Source organism: Phyllostomus discolor, chromosome 5, assembly GCF_004126475.2.
Source record: "Phyllostomus discolor isolate MPI-MPIP mPhyDis1 chromosome 5, mPhyDis1.pri.v3, whole genome shotgun sequence".
In the NCBI taxonomy this organism is placed as follows: domain Eukaryota; kingdom Metazoa; phylum Chordata; class Mammalia; order Chiroptera; family Phyllostomidae; genus Phyllostomus; species Phyllostomus discolor.
This window is the reverse complement of record NC_040907.2, coordinates 172,238,105-172,259,698: the sequence shown is the minus strand read 5'-3', so window position 1 is coordinate 172,259,698 and position 21,594 is coordinate 172,238,105. Positions and strand designations below refer to the sequence as shown.

The window sequence follows — 21,594 nt, the reverse complement described above, 5'->3', positions numbered from 1 at the left end:
GTGTGCGGCGACCCCCTGCGGAGGTCCCTCCGCTGCCGACAGGAAAGCCGTGGAGGACACCTGCGAGCCCACGGGGAAGAACGCCCGCGCCAGGCTGCTCAGGAGCACGCACCCGGGCGCTGCGTGTGCTCTGCGTGCTGGGTCGTGGGGGAGCGGGGCACTCGTGCGAGAGCTCGGCCACCCTGAGCAAACGTGCGACGGTGTGGGGTGCCCACCCGCACACACGCGTGGTGCCCACTCTTCTCGGGCTCAGCGTGGGGCGGGTTTTCCTCTCTTCCAGGGTTAGATCCGGCAACGGAAGGAGACAGCCCTCGATTCTCCTGCGGGCTCGGGAGCGGGCTCGGGAGCGGGCTCCCGCCTTGCGGAGGCTTCTGTGGCCTCTGCGGGGAGAAACCGGGCCGGGAGCGCAGGGCCGGGCTCCGGCCTCCCCGGCTGGCTCGGCAGGGCGCCACCCACTCACCGGCTCCCCTGACCCAGCCGTGGTTTCCTGCGACGGCCACCGGCCGCCGGCAAACCCAGCCAAGGCCGCTGCGTCCCAGCACACGGCCAGGCAGACCCGTGAGCGATGCTGGTCCTCTCTGACAGGTTCCCAATATCGCCACAGAGATGGCCTTTCTTCTTCCTCTTCTTCTTCTTTTTTTTTTTTGTTTTTTTTGGAGGACGGAAGGAGGGAAGGAAGGAGGCTCCTACAAGGACAACTGGATGGAACCAGACAAGCAGGATGGAGCCCGCCCTCAGCGTGCAGGGAGATGCTGGAACAAGGTGAGGTACAGAGAATGCACAGCTGGTAAGATGTCGCTGCGGAGGAAGCCCGCGACAAAATGGCCCAGAGCAGAGAAAGTGACCAGGAAAGCATGGCGTGCGGTGGGAGGGGGAGGGGGCTGTGGCTGTCCCCCAGGGTCCCCCCTGTGGGCTTACATGGGCTTGTGAAGTAAACCTGTGCCACTCGATCTGACCCCACTTTGCTCCCGGGCGGACCACCACCTGGTGCCTACAGCCTCCACATTTCTGAGCGCCCATGTGCCAGGGGCTGGCTGAGGCTCCGCCCCCCACATAACCCGGTGGGGGCGCTGCCCGGGGCCCTCGGGGTCGCAGGAGACCACCAGCAGCAGTGAGGGACCACCGAGCTCGGGCAAGTCACACGAGTCTGCGCCTCTGGCCCCTCATCCAGAAAAAGGAAGTGACAGCAGCAGAGGCGAAGGCCCTGGGGTCGTCCACGCCAAACTCGAAGGCCCTGCCGAGGCTTCCGGAAGATTCTTGGACCCCGTGTGCCTGGAGTCCTCAGGAACAGGACGTCACCGAAAGATGAGCTGACAGCCAGCGCACTTGCAGGCGTGGGGGATTTTGCCAATCACAGGCGTCAGGGTCACGGTTAAGTCAAGATGCCGCTGAGCATTGGAACCCCGAACCCCAGACACTCCGCAGAAATGTGAGCCAGGGTGGCAGCGCAAAGCCCCCTCCCAGGGGGGCCCCAGAAGCAAGTCGGCCCGGGGAACAACCCGTTCTCTTGCAAAGGGCGGATTTCACGGAACGGAGGCTGCGCCTGGACCAGGCCGGTGAGAGCAGAGGACAGCCCACGCTGCCCTGGAACCCCGACGCCGCTGCAGGCCGCCATCGCTTCCCCTCGCTTCTCAGAGAAACTCATTCTCCCCCGAAGAAGGCAACCATCAAAGCATTACTTATGCCTGTTTATGTATACGACACTTCGACTTTAAAGGAACCGTTGTCTTCGCTGTGCGAAGCAGCCTTGAGGAAATCGGGTTTTGATTTTAGGTCAATGTCACAGCTGGATACATCTAGCAGGTGCGGAAAAGTCGCAGGTCGATAAAGGGCCGAGCTGACCCGAGACTCTAACCCAGCTGAGGCACAGGAGACCTGTCCACGTCCCCTGAGCAGGGGACCCAAAGGAGGCGGGGCCCCACCCACACTGAGGTGTCACTGGAGTGTGCTTTGTAGGCAAAAAAAAAAAAAAATGCAGACAGTGTCCTGGTACACCGAGAGCCAGAACCTCCCAGGGTAAACCACGTCTCTCCCCAAGAACCTTCAGTGGCAGGGAGGAGAAAACGAGGGGAGTGAGCATGGGCCAAGCACCTACTGTGCGCTCCAGGAGGCTTTCTGCGCACCGAGGAGGCCAGGGCCTGCCTGGCCAACACACGCACACACCGGGACGAGACAAGCACGGCTGGGTCAGGAGGCAGGACGAGAGCTTCGCTCCCGCCCCAAAGACGTGGAATCGAGCTGTGCCATTGCTGTGAGTGTGCGTTGGGTTGCCTGGCAGAGGAGGCCAGGGCTGCAGATGGAAGTGTGGCGGCTAATGCCTGGGCCCTGGGGTGGGGACCTGGCATTACCCAGGGGGGCGCCGTCATCACAGAGGTCTTCGTGAGTGGGGGGGAGGCAGGGGTCAGTGTCCACGAGACACAGTGTGAGGAAGATTCCATCGGTCACTGCAGACCTTGAAGATGTGAGGGGGCCATGGACCCTGAAACGTGGGCCCTGGCAGAAGCTGATGAGGCAAGAAAATGGGTTCTCCCCGAGAGCCCTCAGAAGCCCCCCAGAGCAGCAGGGCAGTCGAGGGGAGTGTCACAAGCCCCTCCATGTGCGGTCTTGTGCCGGCAGCCACAGGACAGGCAAGCACGTGCCTGAGGCAGGAGCCTGTGATGGCCCAGATGGAGACAACACATGCGGAGGTTGCCACTTGGGACCCCCGGGATCCGGCCTGAGCGCCCCCTGCAGGGTTCCATCCCACCAGATCTTGTGTCACCCTTGGCTCGGCCACCCTGGTTACCCGTGGGCTCCTGACAAGGCCTGGGCAGAGCCCTCTGGCTGTGAGCTTTTGGTGACCACACGCAGGGACGTCCCATCTGCTCCTGCCGACCAAGTCCGACCCTCCTGACAGCCCGGTCCCCGGACCCACGCTGCTGGTGCTCCCTGCACCCGGCCCACGTCCCCTCCTCTCCCCAGGCGGTTCTGCCCGGGGCTCCCACAGACAGAGGAGAGGACAGGGAGAGGGCACACCCACCCTGCCGGAAGCTGCAGTGTCTTCCACAGCCAAGGCCCAGAAGTGATGCCCCGCCTCCCACCTGGAGCTGGCCGGTGGCCCCGCCCCTGTACCCCAGCGTCAGGGGTGGCTCCCTGTCAGCCTCTGCTTGTCTGATTCCACAAGGCCCTGTCCAGTGGCAGCCACTCCCAGGGTGCACAAGGGTGCACAGGTGAGCGAGCGCACAGGGGCCCCGGAAGAGCTGGGCTGTCTGTTGCCAGCCCGACACTGCCACGGGCTCTCCGGGGCCCTCGCCAGCAGTGCCAGGGGGGCACCGAGTCACGAGAGAGAGAGGGACCCGGTCTGGGGCCAGCACCAGCAGCTGCCACCATCCATCCCTGGGGACATCACTGGTTCTGGGTGGAGGGTGGAGATGGAAGCTCCCCCTGCTCCTGTCTGCAAGGACATGCTTTCCTGTCCCTCCGGGAGGGGTGACAGCCATGCTGTTGCAAAGTGTGCAGCAAAGGTGTCCCCATGCACCGCGGGCACTTGCACTCCCTCGGCGGCGCTCTGGTTTAAAGGCCCGTGTTCTCCACAAGCCACACGGCTCCCCGCGACCACGCCCGCGCACGGCACATCCGTCTTTCTCGCCAACTTCCCACCAATTACGACCTTGGCAGTGCCTTTGGGGAAAGCTGCGGATTTATGAATCTGCTCTGGAAGGATATTAAACAAACCCACTTTCAATCTGAACATAAAACCGTGCCAGGGCGGCGGCGCCCTGGGGGCCCCGGCCACGGCGGAGACGCGGCTGCTCTCCGCCACAAACCAAACAGGGCGGCGGGGCGGCTCTGGAGAACAAACGCTCACTAAATGGAAAGACATTAAGTGAGGCTTTACTGTAAATTCCAGCGGAGTCACTCGCTAAATTAAACAGTGTCTGTGATCCACCGACTTAACAATAACATGTGGACCCCGGGGCTCGGCGGGTCTTCGTGTCCTGCGGACTACTCCACGGATGGAAGGGCCGGGAACGTTCTCCATTTTTCTCCCCTGGCTTGGCGTGAAGCAATGAAAGGGAGGGAGGAAGGACAGAAGACATTTCCAACTCGAATCCGATGCAGGTTACGGACAGCCGTATGGAGTCCGTCTGTGCAAATGCGTCCCGCACGCTCCTGGGAGCCCTGACTCGCCTGCCCAGGGTTCACCTGGGCCCTCTCGTCTCCGATGCTGACTTGCTCGGCGCGTAGCCACGCGCTGCAAGAACAGTCAGCCGAGGGCTCCAGGCCCCCCAGCAGGTGGCAGGGCTGAGTGACAGCCTGTCCCCTGGGCCCCCGTCGTCCACGGGTCTGAAAGCTGAATCGAGGTGATGAGGGCAGGCGAGGCAGACGCCACGTGAAATGCGCAGTAATGTGGCCTGCGTTCTTAAAAAATCTTTATAAAAGGTGCACGTTCATCTGGAAGCAGCAGGGAAACTCTCTGTGAGGCAGAGGAGGGTCTAACCACGACACTCTCCACGCGACACTAACACACAGCGATGCTGAGCGTGGACTGCAGTAGGAGAAAGTATTCAAAAGATAGATGTTCACTCCGAGGGCATATTACTCAGAGAAAAACGTATGTCTCTCTCTCAAATAAAACATGAAACAAAAATTTTAAACCATAAAATTTTTCAAAAAATAAGGTATCTTGCATTTTCACACGCCCCTTGCTGGGGACCTGGCCTGCAACCCAGGCACATGCCCTGACCGGGAATTGAACCAGCGACCCTTTGGTTCCCAGGCACGTGCTCAATCCACTGAGCCACACCAGCCAGGAACTAAACATCTTCTTGTGATTCCCAGTATTCTTGGCAAAAATTTCTATGAAGTACACGTAGAATTCTGAGACACTACTTGGGGCTTTGGTGCTGCTTCAAGGCACCGTGAACGCTTTTCCGCTGTGGAAACCCCAGGTGTGGAGATGTTCGCCCCTTCGTGGGAGGCGGCAGCAGTCGGGAAACTGGTTAAAGACGAAGCAGGGACAGCCGATTTACCCGTTTGCCAAAGATTTCTGGGGAACCCGGATGTTCAGGGGATGGAGCGCCTGTCCCGGGGGCACGGCCGCTCCACAGGGGCATCGTGCTGGGTTTCGGGTCGGGTGCTGACCTTCGCCCCCATCTTCCAAGCAGCAGGTCCGAACACCTGCTCTGGTCGCCTGATGTCACTTGGAAGGAACCTGTGCATTTGCTAAACAAAACCCGTGGCATCCCTGGCTCCCCAGTGATCACCTTTCAACAGGAAAGAACGCATCACGGTGAAGGGAATGAGGTACCTCTCTCTCCTCCTGAGTCCCTCTTTCCTCACTTTGCCCTGTCCGCCCACTCCCCTGCCAGCCTCACAGCCCTGGGGGGCGGGGTCTTTGCCCATGACCAGTTGACATGTGACCAGGCACCGTGTGATCTCACCTGCTACTGTGTGATCTCACCTGCTACCGTGTGACCAGGTGGTACTATATCCCACGATCAAGCTCAACGCTCAGGATCAGGGAAGAGTATAAGCCTCCGCGGGTAAGTCAGCCTGCTCGTACAACTTTCTGAACTTAGTGTCCTGGAACTCGGTCATTCTCCCATGATTCTCCCCTGAGTGAATGAGATATTTAGAGGGAAGCTAAGGACCAAACCCTCTGGTCCATTAAGTTCTAACCCGGCTTCCTTTATTATTTTCCTCTCAGATCTCAATAAAACGGGGCCTCACTTGTGAGGCCCTGAGAGCCGGCCGGCCCGCGGTCTCTGAGAGGCAGGCGGGAGCTCGCCGGTACAGGCAGCAGTGAGCTCCGCAGCTGGGCGGCAGCCTCTCCCGTCCTTCACGCTGAGTTACACACGTCGGTCGGCGTTGGTTTGTGTAGGGAGGCGCAGCACAGTCTAGCTGGGGCTTCCTTCCAGCGCGCAGGGATGGGGGGGATGTCCGTGCACACAGCCCCCCACGTGCAGCCCCGACCAACAAGGATCTGATTTCCACTCTGACCGCTTCCCTTTCTAACTCACACAACAACGACACCACAGGCTGCATCCGACAGCTGCCCTCGTGACATCATCCCGTGACCTCCACGGCTCAGAGCACGACCCACACACGCGTGCACCCGAGGTGCGCCCTGCCTGCCCAGCCTGCCCCCTCCTGCCTGCGGGCCTCAGGGAGGGGTCGCTTCAACGTCGCACGAAACGCTGGGGTCGGGCGGCGGTGCGAGGAGAGCTGGCGTTCGTGGGAAAGTGGAGCGGATGCCTCGGGGAGGCCGAAAGGTGACTCACTTTAAAGACTGCCGCCGGCAGGTCACACGGACGTGAGACGACCAGGGAAGGCGCCGAAAACCGAGAGGTCGGATCGAGGACGAGCTGTCCCCGGGCCCTCGGTCCTGAAGGCGTGAAAACCGGCTCTGGGAGGTGTGAAGGGGGACGTGACGTGCTAACCTGGCCCGTCTCACAGCAAACACACCAGGCCGAGCGATGTGGCCGAGGCACCTCGGGAAACGAGTGTTCGAAGCTCACATCCTCTAGGTGACAGTGTGCGAGGTGCATATGCATTCTGTCTTTCATGATCTACCGCCCTGCTGCATTGTCGGATGAGCACCCAACAGCATTCACGACTGTTCAGAGGCACCGGGTGGAGATGCTTCTGCACTGTTGGAAACACGGGGTTTTCTAGCGTCGAAAGGCCACTGGCGTTCCCACTGCCCGGAAGGAACTCCGGGTAAGGTTCCGTGCTCACAGGGCAATGGATCACGTTCCGGAGGAGCCGGCCCTGGACCTGCGGCAGGCAGCCCTTTGTCTGGCGGCACCCACACTGCCACCTGGCCGCGGGGCTGAGGCACCGTGTGTGAAGGTGATCAGTGAGACGCAGCTGGGCCATTAGCATTCTACGCTCTGCCGCCCTGGCCGGCTGCTCCCCGGCACCAGGGACATTCGTCTTGTGTCACGAGGAACCAGGGGGGCGAAGCCAGCAGCTGGAAATGGTCTATGTGTGTTCTAGGACCCCTGCGTGCGTCCGCCACAGAGGAGTCGGGAAGACCGTGGTTTCACCAAGACCCACGAGTGATGGTGAGGACGCAGGAAGAAGTCGGTCCCCCGAGGCCTGCTGCACCCCAGTTTCCTGAGCCTGACCAGGGAGCTCTGGGTGGGGCCGTGTCTCCACGCCGCTAAACAAAACGGCAGGGGGCAGCGGGCCACCTGCCTCGGGGCGTCGCAGCCGGGACCTGAAATGCCCCTCACTGCGCAGAGCTCCCTGGGCCTTCGCTCTGCTGTCCTCAGGGACTGGGAAGTAAGGAAGGCAGGAGGGCTGAGATGGGAGAAAAGAAACAGGACCACGGTCTTCCGGAGATTTCTGAACTGCAGCAGCAGGAGAGGAACATCAGGGCACACGGTGTGGACCACGCTGAGGCAGCCACGAGGAGGAGGAGCCGCAGGTGGCCCAGGTACCTGCAAACCGGGGGAGGGGGGGAGGCAGCCCCACTTCTCCAGAGGAGCGCCCCTGCGCTGGGCACCCCGGCTTAGGGCCTCGAGGGCGGGCCCTGGAGACAGGTCCCCCCCAGGGGGGTCTGGCTCCTGCTCACACGGCCGACAGCCCCTCCCAGGCAGCGGCCATGCGGCCACAGCCCACGAGCGCACCAGGGAGCTGGGAGAGAGCTATTTTGAGAGAGAGGGTTTTGACGACTGATAGGGTTTGTCGAGGCTTAAAAGACCAGATCCACCTAGAAATGTTCACAGGAGGATGACTTCACACGAGCTATTTAAAGCAATGTAGCCTTTCAGCCGCGTCTGGTCGGGACGTGTCTCCCGGGCTTTCCGTCAGGGGGGAGGGGTGAGACACCCAGACCGTCACTCAGCTGGTGCCCCACGCGTGCGTGTGAACAGGGCGTGGGCCATCGGAGGAAGGTTCACACGGACCCCACGACCACACGGCACAGCGGCATCTCGGCTACTCCCTGAGCACCTCTGGGCTCACGACCTGGCTCACACTTCGGAGAGAAAACAGGAAGGAACCACGCAGGGTTTTCTCACCACCCGACCCCCACCTATCCCCGGGTCCATGTTTGCACCCACACGCTGTCGCCTCTCCCGTTACAACGGGTCACCGTCTGGACTCCTTCCACACTGGACCTCGGGGCTCCCGCCCGCCTCCCCCGCACTGTCCCTCCCCCGGCAGGCGCTCCCTCCCCGGTGGTTTCCGACACGCCCCACGTCAGCTGCAGACGGAACTGCCCCGTCGGCAGCGCAGCACAGCCCCCGCCCCCAGATGCTGTCCCAGAGCCCCCGAGCCCCTCTCCCGTGCGGAGGCGCCCGTGTTCGGTGGGCTCCACTCTCCCCGTGACCCCTGCGGGCTGGTTTCTGCCTTGGCCGCAACAAGGACACTGCTCTGGTCAGCATCAGCAGTGACCACTCTGTGGCCGAATCCTCCGGTTGCTTCTGTTCCCTTCCACGTCCTCTCGTTAGCACTCAGCACCCCCCTTCCCCGACTCGCCTCCTGCTGGGGGCCTGCACACGGGCCCCCTGGCTGGCTCACCTTCGGCGGTGAAGCCTCTCAGAGTGACAGCATCTGGAGCCTTGGCCCGGTGGCCCCTCTTCTCCGGCCACACTCCCGCTCCAGGGGGCCTCATCGGTATCACCCAAAGGCCAGGGACACCCTGGATTCTATCTCGCAACCCTGCCCTTCTTCCGAACCCCAGTCTCGGACTCCCTCATTGCACGGTCTGCTGGGCCCCCCGCGGTGAGCTGGGCTGTGCATTCTCAGAGGGGCGGTGTCCCCACGAGGGGGTAAGAGTGTGTCCTCGGGGAGCACGGAGAACATGCCAGACATGCCACTGGCCTGTGCCCCCACCAAGCCTCCTTTGACCTACAAAATCTTATTTCTTAGCATTTAACGTCTCCTCTCAAGTGAATTTAAATCTAACTTGACCCAACTTGTCCACAGGGTGAGGGTGCAAACAAGAGGAAGGAACACTGAAGCAGGCCGAGCAGAACTCTCCCCGTCTCAGTGGGTGTCCCATCAACCCCTCCTGGTTCGAGCCCAAACTGAAGTCGGATTCCTGACCCCTCACACACCAGGGGCGCTGGGGACAGTGGCGTGGGGGCCGGCACCCTCCTGGCAGGGACAGGGGCCTTCCAGACCGAGGGCTCCCTGCACTGCCCCCAGAAGCAAAGGAGGAACCCCAACAGAAGTGTGCAGGACCGCGGTGTGGAGAGGTCCTGCAAACACACCCAGCCCCACAAACACCGGCCAGCTCCCCCGCACACAGCCCGCCCCTGCCCGGCAGCCCGGGAGTTCAGTCTGGGGCCTGGGGCCTTCCTAGCTCTGGCAGGAACACCTCCACTCAGCACCTCCAGAGGACAGAGGACGGGGGGGGGGGGAACAGCTGTCAGGTGCAGTCACAGAGGAGCGGAGACCCAGGGGGCTGCCCCCTAGCCCCCTCTCCCACCCTCTGAGCCGCAGGCAGCCCCACACGAGGGTGACGACCACCAGCAGGCATGCTGGGAGAAGAGGTTTCCTGCCGTGAAAAACCGGTGGCCCGCAGGGAAGAGCGGTGAACTCTACCACGCTGCCCCTTTGGTCGGACAGCTGGAGAGCACCTCCCCCTTCGGGGGTGTGCGTGTTTCCAGTCGCGAACACGAGCATTTAACACCCCCCAGCCCTCCTGACGGCCCGTGCATCGCGGCGCAGGTTCGGGGTCCCTGGGTCTGGGGCGAGGGCCCGGCGCCCGGCGGCTGTGGCCCAGCGGTGGGGGAGCCGCGCCGGGTGTGGTGTTTGCTCTGAACCGTGGAATCCACTGAACTGCAAAGCCCGAGCTGTCAGAGCTCGTTTTCTTCCCAAATCAACCAAACTGCAGTGTGACACCGGCTGCTTCACTTTACAATGTAACCCGTGTCTCCCATTTACTCGCAGCTCGGAGAGCCTGACAGGGGCCGCGTCGAGGGCAAAGCCTCCTCTGGAGTCTGACCGCAGAGGTTAACCGCGGGCGGGCACGCCTCCCTGCAGCTCAGCCCCGCCCTGGGACTCCGGCACCGGGCACGCGGGGGCCTCCCTCGCCTCCCGCAGACGCTTGTCGGGCGAAATGTGCAGCAACGCCCCGTGAGGGACACTCAGCGGCTGGCCGGTCTGGAAGGGAAGGAGAGGTATCGGCGGTTCCTCGTACGTCTGCATCAGGACCCAAATCCAACGAGAATGCCTTTGTCACAACGACCACTTCCTGCGGACCGTCACTGTTCGCTGAGCACCTACTGTGCGCCAGGCCCCGTCACTGGACGATGAGCAGCCACTGAGATGAGGAGCCGTGACTTCCCCAGCGTGGCGGCCCAGAGCCGGGCCTGGATACACAGGACTGCCCGAGGATACGGCCAGCAGCACACGCACGTGGCTCACGGGACTCACACTGCGGAGAAGAGGTCACAACCCCGTGTGCGTTTTGATGCTGTGGAGGAGTCATACTAAACCATGTTCCTATCTCTTTGTGGCTCAGCCAATGTACTACGTACGCGAATTTTTTTTTTAAATTTAAGTATTCTACTCTCAGGCTTTCCTGAAGACGGAGGCAAAATATTATTCGACTTTATTCCCAACCTTGCGCCTGCGGCGTAGCAGGAGCCTGATAAATAAGGGGATGATTCCACGATCGGTCTTCAGGATGGTTTCATCTCACAACCTGCATCTGAGGGAGCTTCCGTCTGGAAAAAACGTGGCGGCGCCTTCCCACCCGGACGGCAGACCACGCCGTGACAGCTGACTCCCCAGCAGGAGGCCCACTCAGTGCCTCTCTGGGAGAGTCTTTTCATTTTCCACTGTGTTTTTGGTTTTTTAAATTGGCTCAGTTACAGCTGACACACAATGTGACCTCAGTGTCAAGTGTACCACCCAGTGACGAGACATCTGTGTCACTTACAAAGTGACCACCCCGCTAAGTCCAGTGACCCCCTGACTCCGAGAGTCTTCAAGATTTCCATACATGTTTTCAAATAAAAAATTTTGATATCAGATACAAAAATCACTATTCGGGAAGATGGGGGAGGGACCCAGGAGTCGCTGAGCAGGACAGGATGTCCGTAACACACACACACACACGTGGGAGGAGGTCCAGGAATGAATAGACAAGAACACACACACATACACACACACACACACACACACACACGCACATACGGCTGCCCCGGCCGGGTGGCTCCGCTGGCTGCAATGTCGCCCAGACACCGGAAGGTTGTGGGTTCGACCCCCCAGTCAGGGCACAAGCAGGAGGCAACCGATTGACGTTTCTCTCTCACATCACTGTTTCCCTCTCTCTTCCCCTTCCCCGTTTCCTACAGTCATTAGAAACACACCCTCAGGCCTCTCAGGCGAGGATGGAACACGTGAGCACACGCACTGGAGGACTGTCACTCAGTCACGGTAAGGAAGAAAACCGTTTGTCAGACGTGGGTGGGTCCCGAGGGCATCGTGGCCCGTGGAATAAGCCAGACGAGGAAAGTCAAGTACCGTATGATCTCAGCAAACGCAGAATCTTAAAACAGAAATCTGAAATCCCCGGAAGGGACACTTGCTAGTACCTTCCGCGCACGTCCTGTACGCCAAGTGTAACCAGGAGCAGCGCCTGGGACGCCAGTTCCTCTCGCTGTGGCTCCAGCTCTCTCCTGGCTCCTGTCCCCACGTGACCCCGAGCCACGTCACAGCGACCTGTGGCACAGCTGGAGCCCCGGGAGGGGACTCCTGGGGGAAACAGCCCCCCATTCCCAGGCACCACCCTAATACGTGAAAGCTCAGCCCTGGCATCTTCAGGGGGCGGCCTCTGTTATTTATGTTCAGGGGTGCTGTCCTGGCTGGGGCCTCGCCACCAGGCCGGTAGCTGAGAAATGTGGAAACAGGGTCACTGACCTGAGTGACAGAGATTCCTACAAATGACCTCACATCACCGAGAATCAGTGTTTTCATCCATGAAATCTGGACATCACTGACATTTTAAAAAGTCCTCACCCAGGGACAGGTTCATTGATTTTTAGAGAGAGACACTGATGTAAAAGAGAAACGTGGATTGGCTGCCTCCTACATGTGCACCCCGATCGGGGAGCGAACGAACCCATGACCTTCTGGTGCGTGGGGTGATGCTCCAACCCCCGCGGCCACCCAGCCCAGGCTGGAGACCCCTGATATTCTGTGGTGAATGCGTCTCCACAGGAGGGAGCGGCCCCGAGTGTGGGAGGGCGTGTCCCAGCATTCCCCGGTCCTACCCAAACATGCCGGCAGCCCCAGTTGTGACACCAAAACTGAGTCTGGACGTTGGCAGATGTGCAACTAACTGAGCCTTTGCTTGGTACCAGCACACGCGTGCACACACACACTGCACACACACCGCATACGCAGGCATGTACACACACACAGGCACATGCACACACACGCACATGCACACACACAGGCACATGCACACACACGCACATGCACACACACAGGCACATGCACACACACACAGGCACATGCACACACACAGGCACATGCACACACACAGGCACATGCACACACACAGGCACATGCACACACACACAGGCACATGCACACACACACAGGCACATGCACACACACACACGCACACACATGCACACACAGGCACATGCACACACACAGGCACATGCACACACACGCACACACATGCACACACACCACTCGTCCCAGGGAGCTCTGACAGAGGCAACCGTGTCCGTGGAGGCCTCAGAGCGCAGGGACTCTCGACGAGGCCGTCCCGTAGACGCTTCGAGAGCAGCCCGAGACACCCCGCAGCAGGGATCTGACACTCTGAGTGTGGGCCGTGCCGGGGAGCCTCGCGGGCCGCGGCCGACGCCCGCTCTGGACAACCGCAGGGCGGCCCTCCTGCCCCCGGCCCACCCCCCCGTCACCACCGGCGCAGGCGGCCCATCACCCTCCTTCCCCGAGGGCCAGCGCCCGGCTTCTCCCTCGTGGCTCGCTTTCCCTCCCTGCGGCCGGGACGCACACCTGCGTCCCTGTCACACGGCCGGGCCCGCAGCGGTGCCCGGGGGGAAAGTGCGGACGGAAGGAGACTCGACTCGGGGTGGTGAACACACAGTTCACTAGGCAGGTGGTGGTGTATCACAGAGCTGCACGCCCGAAACCTACAACTTTATTAGCCAGTGTCACTCCAATAGACGAAATAAAGATCAAAAATAAAGAACCCACCCCAAAGAAAACGAAACAAAACTCCACCAACAGGGCAGCTCTCCAGGGCAGCTGGAAACGCCCCCCCCCCCCCCCCCCCCCCACACACAGGGCAGCCCGGACAGGGAGCAGAAGAGCACTCGTGTGCCTTCCTTCAAGTCCCTCACTTTCCAGGCGAGGACTCCAACGCTGAGAGGGAGCCACGTGAATAACCTCGAGTCCCCCTGCAGGTGGAAACGCAGGTCGCCGGGGCCAGGGCCCCCACTCTGGTCCCCAGGCAGGGCCATGCCTGCCACCGTGAGCCAAGTCTCCTGGCCTCCGCACTCTCGGTCCTCAGCTGTCGCCTGACGGGGGTGTGCACGGAGGCTTCTGCCATGCCGAGGCGTGATGTGAGGTGGGCAACGCTCACCCGGCTGCACCCCGGCTGCACCCCGGCTGCACCCCGACGGAGGCTGCTCAGGACGCTGTAGCGCGCTGGGACAGGGAGGCCGACTGCACCCCTGCCGCCCGGAGCGCACGCCGCCCGGGAAAGGCAAAGGCAAGGCCCCTGCAGCTACACGCCCCCCCGAGGGGGGGACAGGGGCACTAACAGCGGCAAAGACACGAGGGGGAAGCCAATGAAAAGTACGAGGGGATGGGCTGCACGTCGGCCACAGCGGCGAAGAGGACAAGTGACAACAGCGAATGTGGCGAGGACGCGGGGAGACTGGGGCGTGGCTAGTGGGGGGGACATGGTGGCACAGCCACCCCCGGCAGTGTCTAACGGAGCTGGATGTGCCCCCCAGCCCTGCGCCCCGGGGCCTGTGGGCCGGGGCACGGAGGCGTCGGTTCGCACGAAACCTGCACCCGAGCGCCCGCTGCGGCCTCACCGGTAACAACCCCCAGATGGCGACGGCGCAGGCTCCTCCGACAGGACAACGGCTGACTCGCCTGCGGGACAGCCGCGCCAGGGGACACGGCTCGGCCACGAAGGGCGCGAGCCTTCGGTCCAACGACCCGGCTGACCCTGCAGGGAATGTCACGGAGTGACAGAAGCCAACCGCCCGACAGGCTGCATGCTTCCCGACAGCACACGTGCAAAACGACACAGCTGTACAGACGAGGATGAAACGAGCGGTCGCCAGGGGCCAGGAGGGTGAGGCGGCGGGGACAGGAGGGCGTGTTCTAAGTGGGCGGTGAGGGGCCCGCAGGGGGACAGAAACGGCCCGGGGCCTCACTGTGACGGATTCGAGAACGAGCAATGCATGTAAAACCGGGGACAGTGAGTGAAGTCTGGGGACTGTGTCGGTGTCACCTCCTGGTCGTGGCTCGGTGCTGCCGTTTTGCAGTGGGTTTGCCACCCAGGGAACAGACAGAAGACGCGCACAACCCCCTCTCCACGTCACTTCTCGTAACCTGGCCGCCCACGGCTCTCCAGCGACCTCCGGCACAAGTGCGACGAGGAAGGAGGAAGCGAGAGGCAAACAGCAATTCCTTCCTGGAATCGCAGGCGGCTAAGAAACGGCGACCGGCGCTGGCGCCCGCGGACATTAAGAAAGCCGGCGGCTGGGAAATCCCCCGCAGCCCTCCCAGGGAGATGATGACAAACAGCGGGTTAATGTTCAATAACTGTGAGGAAAACGCTCCCGAGTCTTCTGAAGCCGAACTGTGGGAAATGCAAACACCTTCCGGAAACCTAGCAGGGAGCCCGGGGTCGCTCGGGCCAGTGGACGCACGTGGTTCAAGCTGGACGGCCAGTGGGGGCGCACGGGAGCTCTGAACAAGGGCTCGGGGGGGGGGGGTCATGTTCGGGTTCGTCTTCCTCCAGGGGGCAGAGCCCACGTTCTCAGTGCCAGACCCCACACCTGGCGCGAGAGACCACCCAATGGCCAGGCCCGTTTGTCCAAGAAACTACGTGCCTGACAGAGGGGGGACACGCAACTCTGGGGAGAGTCCGTGGTCACCGGCGACACCGCCGTACCCCGCCCCTCCCCGGCGCGGCCCGGGGGCAGCGTGGGGCTCGCCGTACTCACTTGTTCTGCATCATGTTCATGATCACCCAGTCGGACGGGTACACGTTCTTCCCGATGAGGTTCTTGAACATGATGAATGTTTCCATCAGGAAGTCCTGAAACGAGACCACACGTTGGGACAGCCCACCGAGGGCGAGGGGAACACCACCCCTCCCCCCGGACGCCTAGATGACGGAGGGCCCTGCTTTTGTCAGCTCGGTGGGAGCTTCCGGAGCGGTGAGGGGGACGCCTCCCGCAGGTGCGGCGGTGGGTGACTCCCGCCTTCCGGTCTGCTGGGGCCCCTCCCCTCTCGGAGAACTTTCCCCGGGATGCCTTCCCAAACAGGCCCTGGGCCTGTCTTTCTAATATTCATAGAGAACTAAGTCCCAGCCCTGGCTGGCGTAGCTCAGCGGATTGAGTGCGGGCTGGGAACCAAAGCATCGCAGGTTCGATTCCCAGTCAGGGCACATGCCTGGGTTGCAGGCCACGGCCCCCAGCAACTGCACACTGATGTTTCTCTCTCTCTCTCTCTCTCTCTCTCTCCCCCCTCCCTCTCTTCTCTCTCTAAAAATAAATAAATAAAATCTTCAAAAAAAAAGAATTAAGTCCCCAAACATTACAAATATGTATCCACACACTTCCTGCTCACAGACCCTATCCAGTTGAATATGGGGTTTTATTATCCATTCCTTTTTCTTATAGAATTTAGCAAATAAAAGGCTCAAAGAGGAAGTCCCGCCCATCTGCACAGACTCCCACTGTCAGGAGCCCCCGGAGCGCGGGCCTGCAGTGCCAGACCCTCCCTACAGCGGTGACATCCCCCTGAGCTACTCGGCTGTGCCTCTGCTGCCTCGCTGGTGGCCCCCCCGCCACCCCTGCGCACAGGGTGGCACGCCATGGTCCCACCCGCCCCCGCACCAGGAATGCATCTGGCATCCATTGGACAGGGCCCCCGTGTCCCGGGTGCTCCGCCGTGCTGCGCCGTCGGACTGAGGAGAACGCCTGGAGTCTCGCAGCGCGCTCTCGTCCCGAGCTAACCCGAGCCACACGAGCGAGCGAGCGGCCGCCCGCAAGAGCCCGCCTCCCGTGAGCCCGCCCGCCCCCTCCGGCTCGGGAGAGCGGGGGCGGGGCGACTGCGCGCTCCCCCAGAGCAGCGGGGCCACGGGCTGGGAGCACGGAAGAGCGAGCACCCAGCTCTCATTTACGTAATCGACTGCATCACAATTGGGTGCAGTGCCTGCGGAGCCGGGGCGGCGCACGGAATTTCAATAGCCGAGAAAGCCGTTCCGGCACCGGGCTCCGAGGACTTCCTGCCAAGGGGCGCGGGTGAGACGTGACGGCTGCAGCGAGCTCGGTCCGGGGTGAAGACGCCTTCTCGGCAACTCAGTCCCCGTGCCCGGCCCCTCCCCCTACATAAACACTCGGGGAGCCACTGTGACCAGCACCCCGTGAAGGAGCCCTCAGGGGCCCCGGAGCAGTCAAGAGGGAAAAGCCAGCCTGGAGTCCAGATTCTGCGCACACAGCTCTGCCCCCCAGGCCTTGGCGCCGAGGCCTGCCGGGTGGCCCTGCGCAACCACGGGCGTCTCTCCCCGGTTCAGTGCCCACGTGCCTAGCTCCCTGCTTAAGTTCCCCACTTTGTCAAGAGTTCCACGTTTTAATGATCAGTTTGCATATTTCGCCGGCTGAGCGCTGTAATTTAGTCACATCTCAATTTGCATGAAATTGCTGGCTTTCTTGCTGATCGCTCCTCAAAGCCTAATAATTGAGACGCGGGGTCTGGTGTTTATTATTCCGGAAGAGGAGCCGGCTCCCCCAACTCCTGTGGTTTTTTTCTTCCCCGGGAAGCGCGGCCCCGCGCCTCATCAGTATGGCTCGGCTGTTGGGAGCGGGCGCTTTGCTGAACCAACGGAACGCCGCGCATTGCGGGAGAGGAGGCTTTGCAAGGCCTCCTCACCGGGCTGCATAATCCGCACCGGCCGTGGGCACGGTCCCCACCCTCGCACTCGCCTGGAACGGCGGACGCGGCCGAACACGCTGCACGGCACTGGCATCTCCGAGTCGACCCGGGAGGAGGGGGGCTGACAGGAGAGGTTTGGGGGAAGCTGTCGTTTTTCAGTGTCACGCCAGTCCTGTTGCGTTGCCCGGTTTGATCCCTGAGAGCACGCGCCACATGCTAAGCGGGTTGCCCTGACAACAGCCGTCAGCGTGTCCTGCAAACCCACCTGCTTCTGTCCATGCCTGTCCCCACCAACTTGAGGAAACGGTGATCCTCTCTCTTGCCTCAATTTCCCCCAGAGGGGACTCCTTGCCCCTCTACCTATGTCCACTCTTGGCCCTCTTGGTCCCTCCCCATCCCCCAGAGTGACCTCTGCACACTGCACACCTCGTCAAGGCGGCCACACGTCCCCAAACTCCCGCGTGACCCGCGTGGCCAGAGGCTTCTCAGCGTTGTTCGCAGGACGAAGGGGCGTGACTCTCAGAAGCAGGAAGTCCCCGCTCCACTACGTCACTCTCAGACCAGGACCCTCCACGCACGGGTGCTGACCCCGTCAGGTGGCGGACCGCTGGGGGCAGAGGACCTGCCGACTTCCTGTGGACGCCAGGGCGTCGCCCGAAGGGGACATGACAATCGCCGCAGGACAAGCCCGTTCTCGACGCAACGACCAGAGGCTGCCCTTTCAGCCAAGGGGTCGGGCCCGTCCTCATCGCCAGTGGTGGTCAGCTCCGTGTCTTCGCCCCTCGCTGGACACAGCCGGGAGGGGCTCTCACAGAAGGGTGGCCCGAAGTTTAGACGCGGCTTCCCGTTCGCAGCATGCGCGGAGGACGGGGCAACCCTCCGGAAGACGTTACAGGGCAGCGCCCCGAAGTTCAGGACCGGGGGACAGTCTGCAAGACCGCCGGCGCGGCGTCTTCCAAACGCGTGAAACGCGCTGTCGTGAGAGGAAGGAGAACAAGGTGACGGACTTGTTCCGGAAGGGGAGAGACGCGAGGCGCCACAACACCGCCGTGACCGAGGCCGGACCGGGCCCTGCTTGGGGAAGCCCCGACGGAAAAGCGAGGAGACCTGGGGAGTGCGGACACCCGGGTGTGCCCGGAGCGGGGCGGGCTCCTTGGGCTCTGGAAGGGCCGAGGGCGGGGTCTTCGTGCTTGAGAGACGTCTGCTGAGCCGCTCGGGGGGTGGGGGGGGGGGGGGAGGCCCGCCCGCCGCTCACCCGCTCAGGGGCTGGGCTGTGCGGACACAGAGACGCCCCGAGGCGGCCAGTCGGGTGAGGGGCTCGCAGCTCGGGGCTCAGGGGCTGGGGGAGTGGCCTGTCCTTTCGGCCGTCCCCGAGTTGGCGACCGTCCGTGATGAATACGTAGGGGGCGGAGAGCAAGGAGAACCGGAGAACCACCGCGAGACCCACCACTGCGTCGATGCCGACGCCGCGGTTCGGACGGCAAGGGGGGCTACCGTGGCACCGTTTTGCACGCCGCTGCTGTTAGGGGACAGCGGGCCAAGGCCGCGCGGACCTCTCGGGGTTGCTTTGTACAGCCGCACGTGCCTGCAGCTCTCGAAAGAGTTTACTCCAAGAGTAAATGCTCTAAAATAACTTTAAAACGATGACAGGAAAAACAGCAGTGACCGGCACGCACAGCTGAGGGCCAGCAGGCGAAGGGCACAGAGCTTCTCAGGGCCGCCTGCGGGGTCCAGAGGCATGGACGCCACCGCCCCTCTCCAGGGCGAACCCGGGGTGCTCGCTGCACGCCCCCCCGCCCCCCGCGCTGGCTCTTCCCTCCTCTTCCTCAATATTCCACAATCGCCTCCTTTGCAAGGAAGGCTCCCTGGCCCCCGGACGCAGTGCGGTCTGGCTACTTTCCAAGGGCCCTTCCTTTGCAGCACGGGTGACCTGGGTAAGCTGGAAGGGGTCCTGCATCGCCGTGCAGGTGTCCGCTGGACCACCCCCCAGCATGCCCTCTGCCGCGCAGACACTGTCGGCGTTGTATCCTGAGCTCCCCGAGGAAGGAGTCTGCAACCCCGGGCGCCTCGTCCAGCGTGCAGAGCCCGCGTCACAGCTCCATTTGCCAGGAGATGGTCACGAGGAATGAAAGAGCAGGTGTCTGCCCAAGGCTCCTCCTCCCACTCCCGAGGCACTCTCCCCGGGCCGCACGTCGCCCTCGGGTGGCCGTCTCCGTGGGACTCGGGGCTCTCTGAGACCAGGGGCGCCACAGCAGGGTGTCTCCTAGGCCAGGACAGTCAGCGGTGAGCACTGTCACTCGCCGCTTCCCGGGTGCGGAGAGCACCCCGGGCCACCCCAGTCCAGGCTGGCAGGGGTGGACGAGGTGGGAAAGCATGGGTGGGCCTGGTGGGACCGGGGCAGTGCCCGGGAGCGGTTCTCGGAAGGGGTGGGGCTGAGGCCGGGCAAGGCCAGGAGGCCCCGCCTGCCGCAGCGTTCCCAGAAGACCCACAGTGGACAGGGTGGGGGTGGGGAGGCCACGGGGGCAGGCAGACGGCACGGGCGCGTGTGGCCAGCCACAAGTCCACAGGGGAGGTGACAGGGCCAGCGGCAGCCAGTTCTGTCAGCCTTCCACTGTCCTTCATCCCACCGTCCCTTGGCCAGCGAGAACTCCTGCCTACAGCGTCCTCGTGCGTGTCACTGGACAGACACTTCTTAAGGGCCCCTCGGCGGGAATCTGGGACCAGTGGCGAGCCGGCACCGCCCCCTCCTGTCTCGCCCCGGGAATTCGGAACGTGCTCCCCCCTCCCGTTCCTGGCTCTGAGCCCGGGCACCCGAGGACGAGCACCCCGTCGTCGTCCCCAGAGCGGCAGCTCCGGCGCAGAGGGGTTCCAGCTCCTGAGACCCCCCCCGCCCCCCGGAGGCGTGCCTCTTCTGCGCGAGGGCTCGGAGTCGCAGCCCTCTGTTCCCCCTCGTTTCGGGGCCAGTTCCCCGGCCTCAGGCCGCGCCCCAGACGCTCACTGTCTTCGGGTCCGTGGGGCTAATTCAGAGCCCAAGAGGGTCAGCTCTGCGGCACGGGACTTCGGTGTTGGTGACAACGGCGTTTCCCTGTGGGGCTGACTCACCCACCCGGAAAAGGGCTGGGCCGGAAACCCCGAAGCACCACGGGTTGCAAGGATGCAGCCCGAGACACGGCCGAGGCCCGTTCGCAGGCTGGAACCTGAACCACCTTCCAGCGAGGCGACACAAAACGATGTTTCTTTCTGCGGCCGGTCGTCGGAGGGGAAGGCAGCCAAACGCTCTCTATGAACGGTCGATGGGGGGGAGCCCGCGGACAGACTCACGGCAATAAAAAGGGGTTACCATCCTCGCGGTGTGAATCTGCGACATCCAAACCACAAATGTCATTTGGTGACGGAGATCCAACTGTCTGCAAAGAATTGATTTTCGGAATCGCTGTGTCGGAGGAAAAACGCCGCCTGGGAAATCAGGACGCAGCCCTCGGCTCCACACACGACGGCAGGGAAGGCTCCGGGACCGGGCAAAGCCCCGCCCTCTCCAAGCACCGGTCTGCCCGGTGGGTTGCCCTGCGTGTCCCTGTCCCGAGTGAGTGGCAGCTCCTCATGGGGACCTGAGGTTTTTAACCCTTCGCAGGCGTGGGTTCTGATCATGTGATCAGTCCTGGGATTTCCGGGCGTCCTTCTGCGAACGGCGCCATGCAGCCTGGAACTAACTGTGCACACGGGTTCGGCCGCAGCCCTGCTCGGACCGGCGTGGGGCTGAGGGGTCCTGGGAGGTTTCCGAGGTGGCTTTACGTGGCACACGTGCCAGAGGGGATGTCGGTCACCAGATCCATCCAGATGTGACACGTATTATACGGATGGGCATACCCCTGCTCCAAGTGGCCCGTGTTTAAAACAAACCGACCACAGATACACAAATACACACCCATCTTTGTTCCTGACTTTTGTTTAAGAAAAGCTCCTGTGATCTTAAGGTAGACACCCATTTTGGTGTTCCTTAGAAACGTAAATATAAAAACACCGCACAGGAATACATCGTGGTGACAATTAATAAGGTAATTTTTTTTTCTCACAAGTAGCCCTTCGGAATAGAATCGTAAAATGCAGTCTCCTCTTCCCAGCCCTCAGTAAGACGGGTGGGGAGGGCCACCCAGCCTGTTGTGGGGACCCTGGGAGCCTCTGCCATGTTCAACAGGGGCCTCGGACACAGAGCCCTTGTCCCCAGACACCAGACTTCAGGTCATCCTTGAAACGGCATCTCTGCCCACCAGTCTGGCCACCGCTTTGTGGGGGGCACCTGGCGTGCAGGCATGGGGTGGGAGGGGGTGGCTCCTGAGTGACCAGCTCCCTGCCAGCACGATTCTCCTGCCCAGGGGTGTTAGGCTGTTACTGGGGATCCTTGGGACTTAGGTGGGGAGGTGCGTGCGACGAACTTCCGAGACCACCGCACGTCGGTGACGCAGAGCGGTTTAAGGGCGCGAGGGCCGTGTG

The 21,594-nt window shown here is 62.2% G+C and overlaps 1 protein-coding gene across 3 annotated transcripts in view; it reads right to left on the bottom strand.

Moving 5' to 3' along the window:
- DOCK1 (dedicator of cytokinesis 1) overlaps nucleotides 1–21,594 on the bottom strand; it is a 341,306-nt gene that overhangs the window by 91,984 nt on the left and 227,728 nt on the right. For all 3 annotated transcript variants that reach the window (XM_028512883.2, XM_036027442.1, XM_036027443.1), the window contains exon 29: nucleotides 15,168–15,262. In XM_028512883.2, the coding sequence (XP_028368684.1) occupies nucleotides 15,168–15,262 (95 nt within the window). The remainder of the gene's footprint in view (nucleotides 1–15,167; nucleotides 15,263–21,594) is intronic.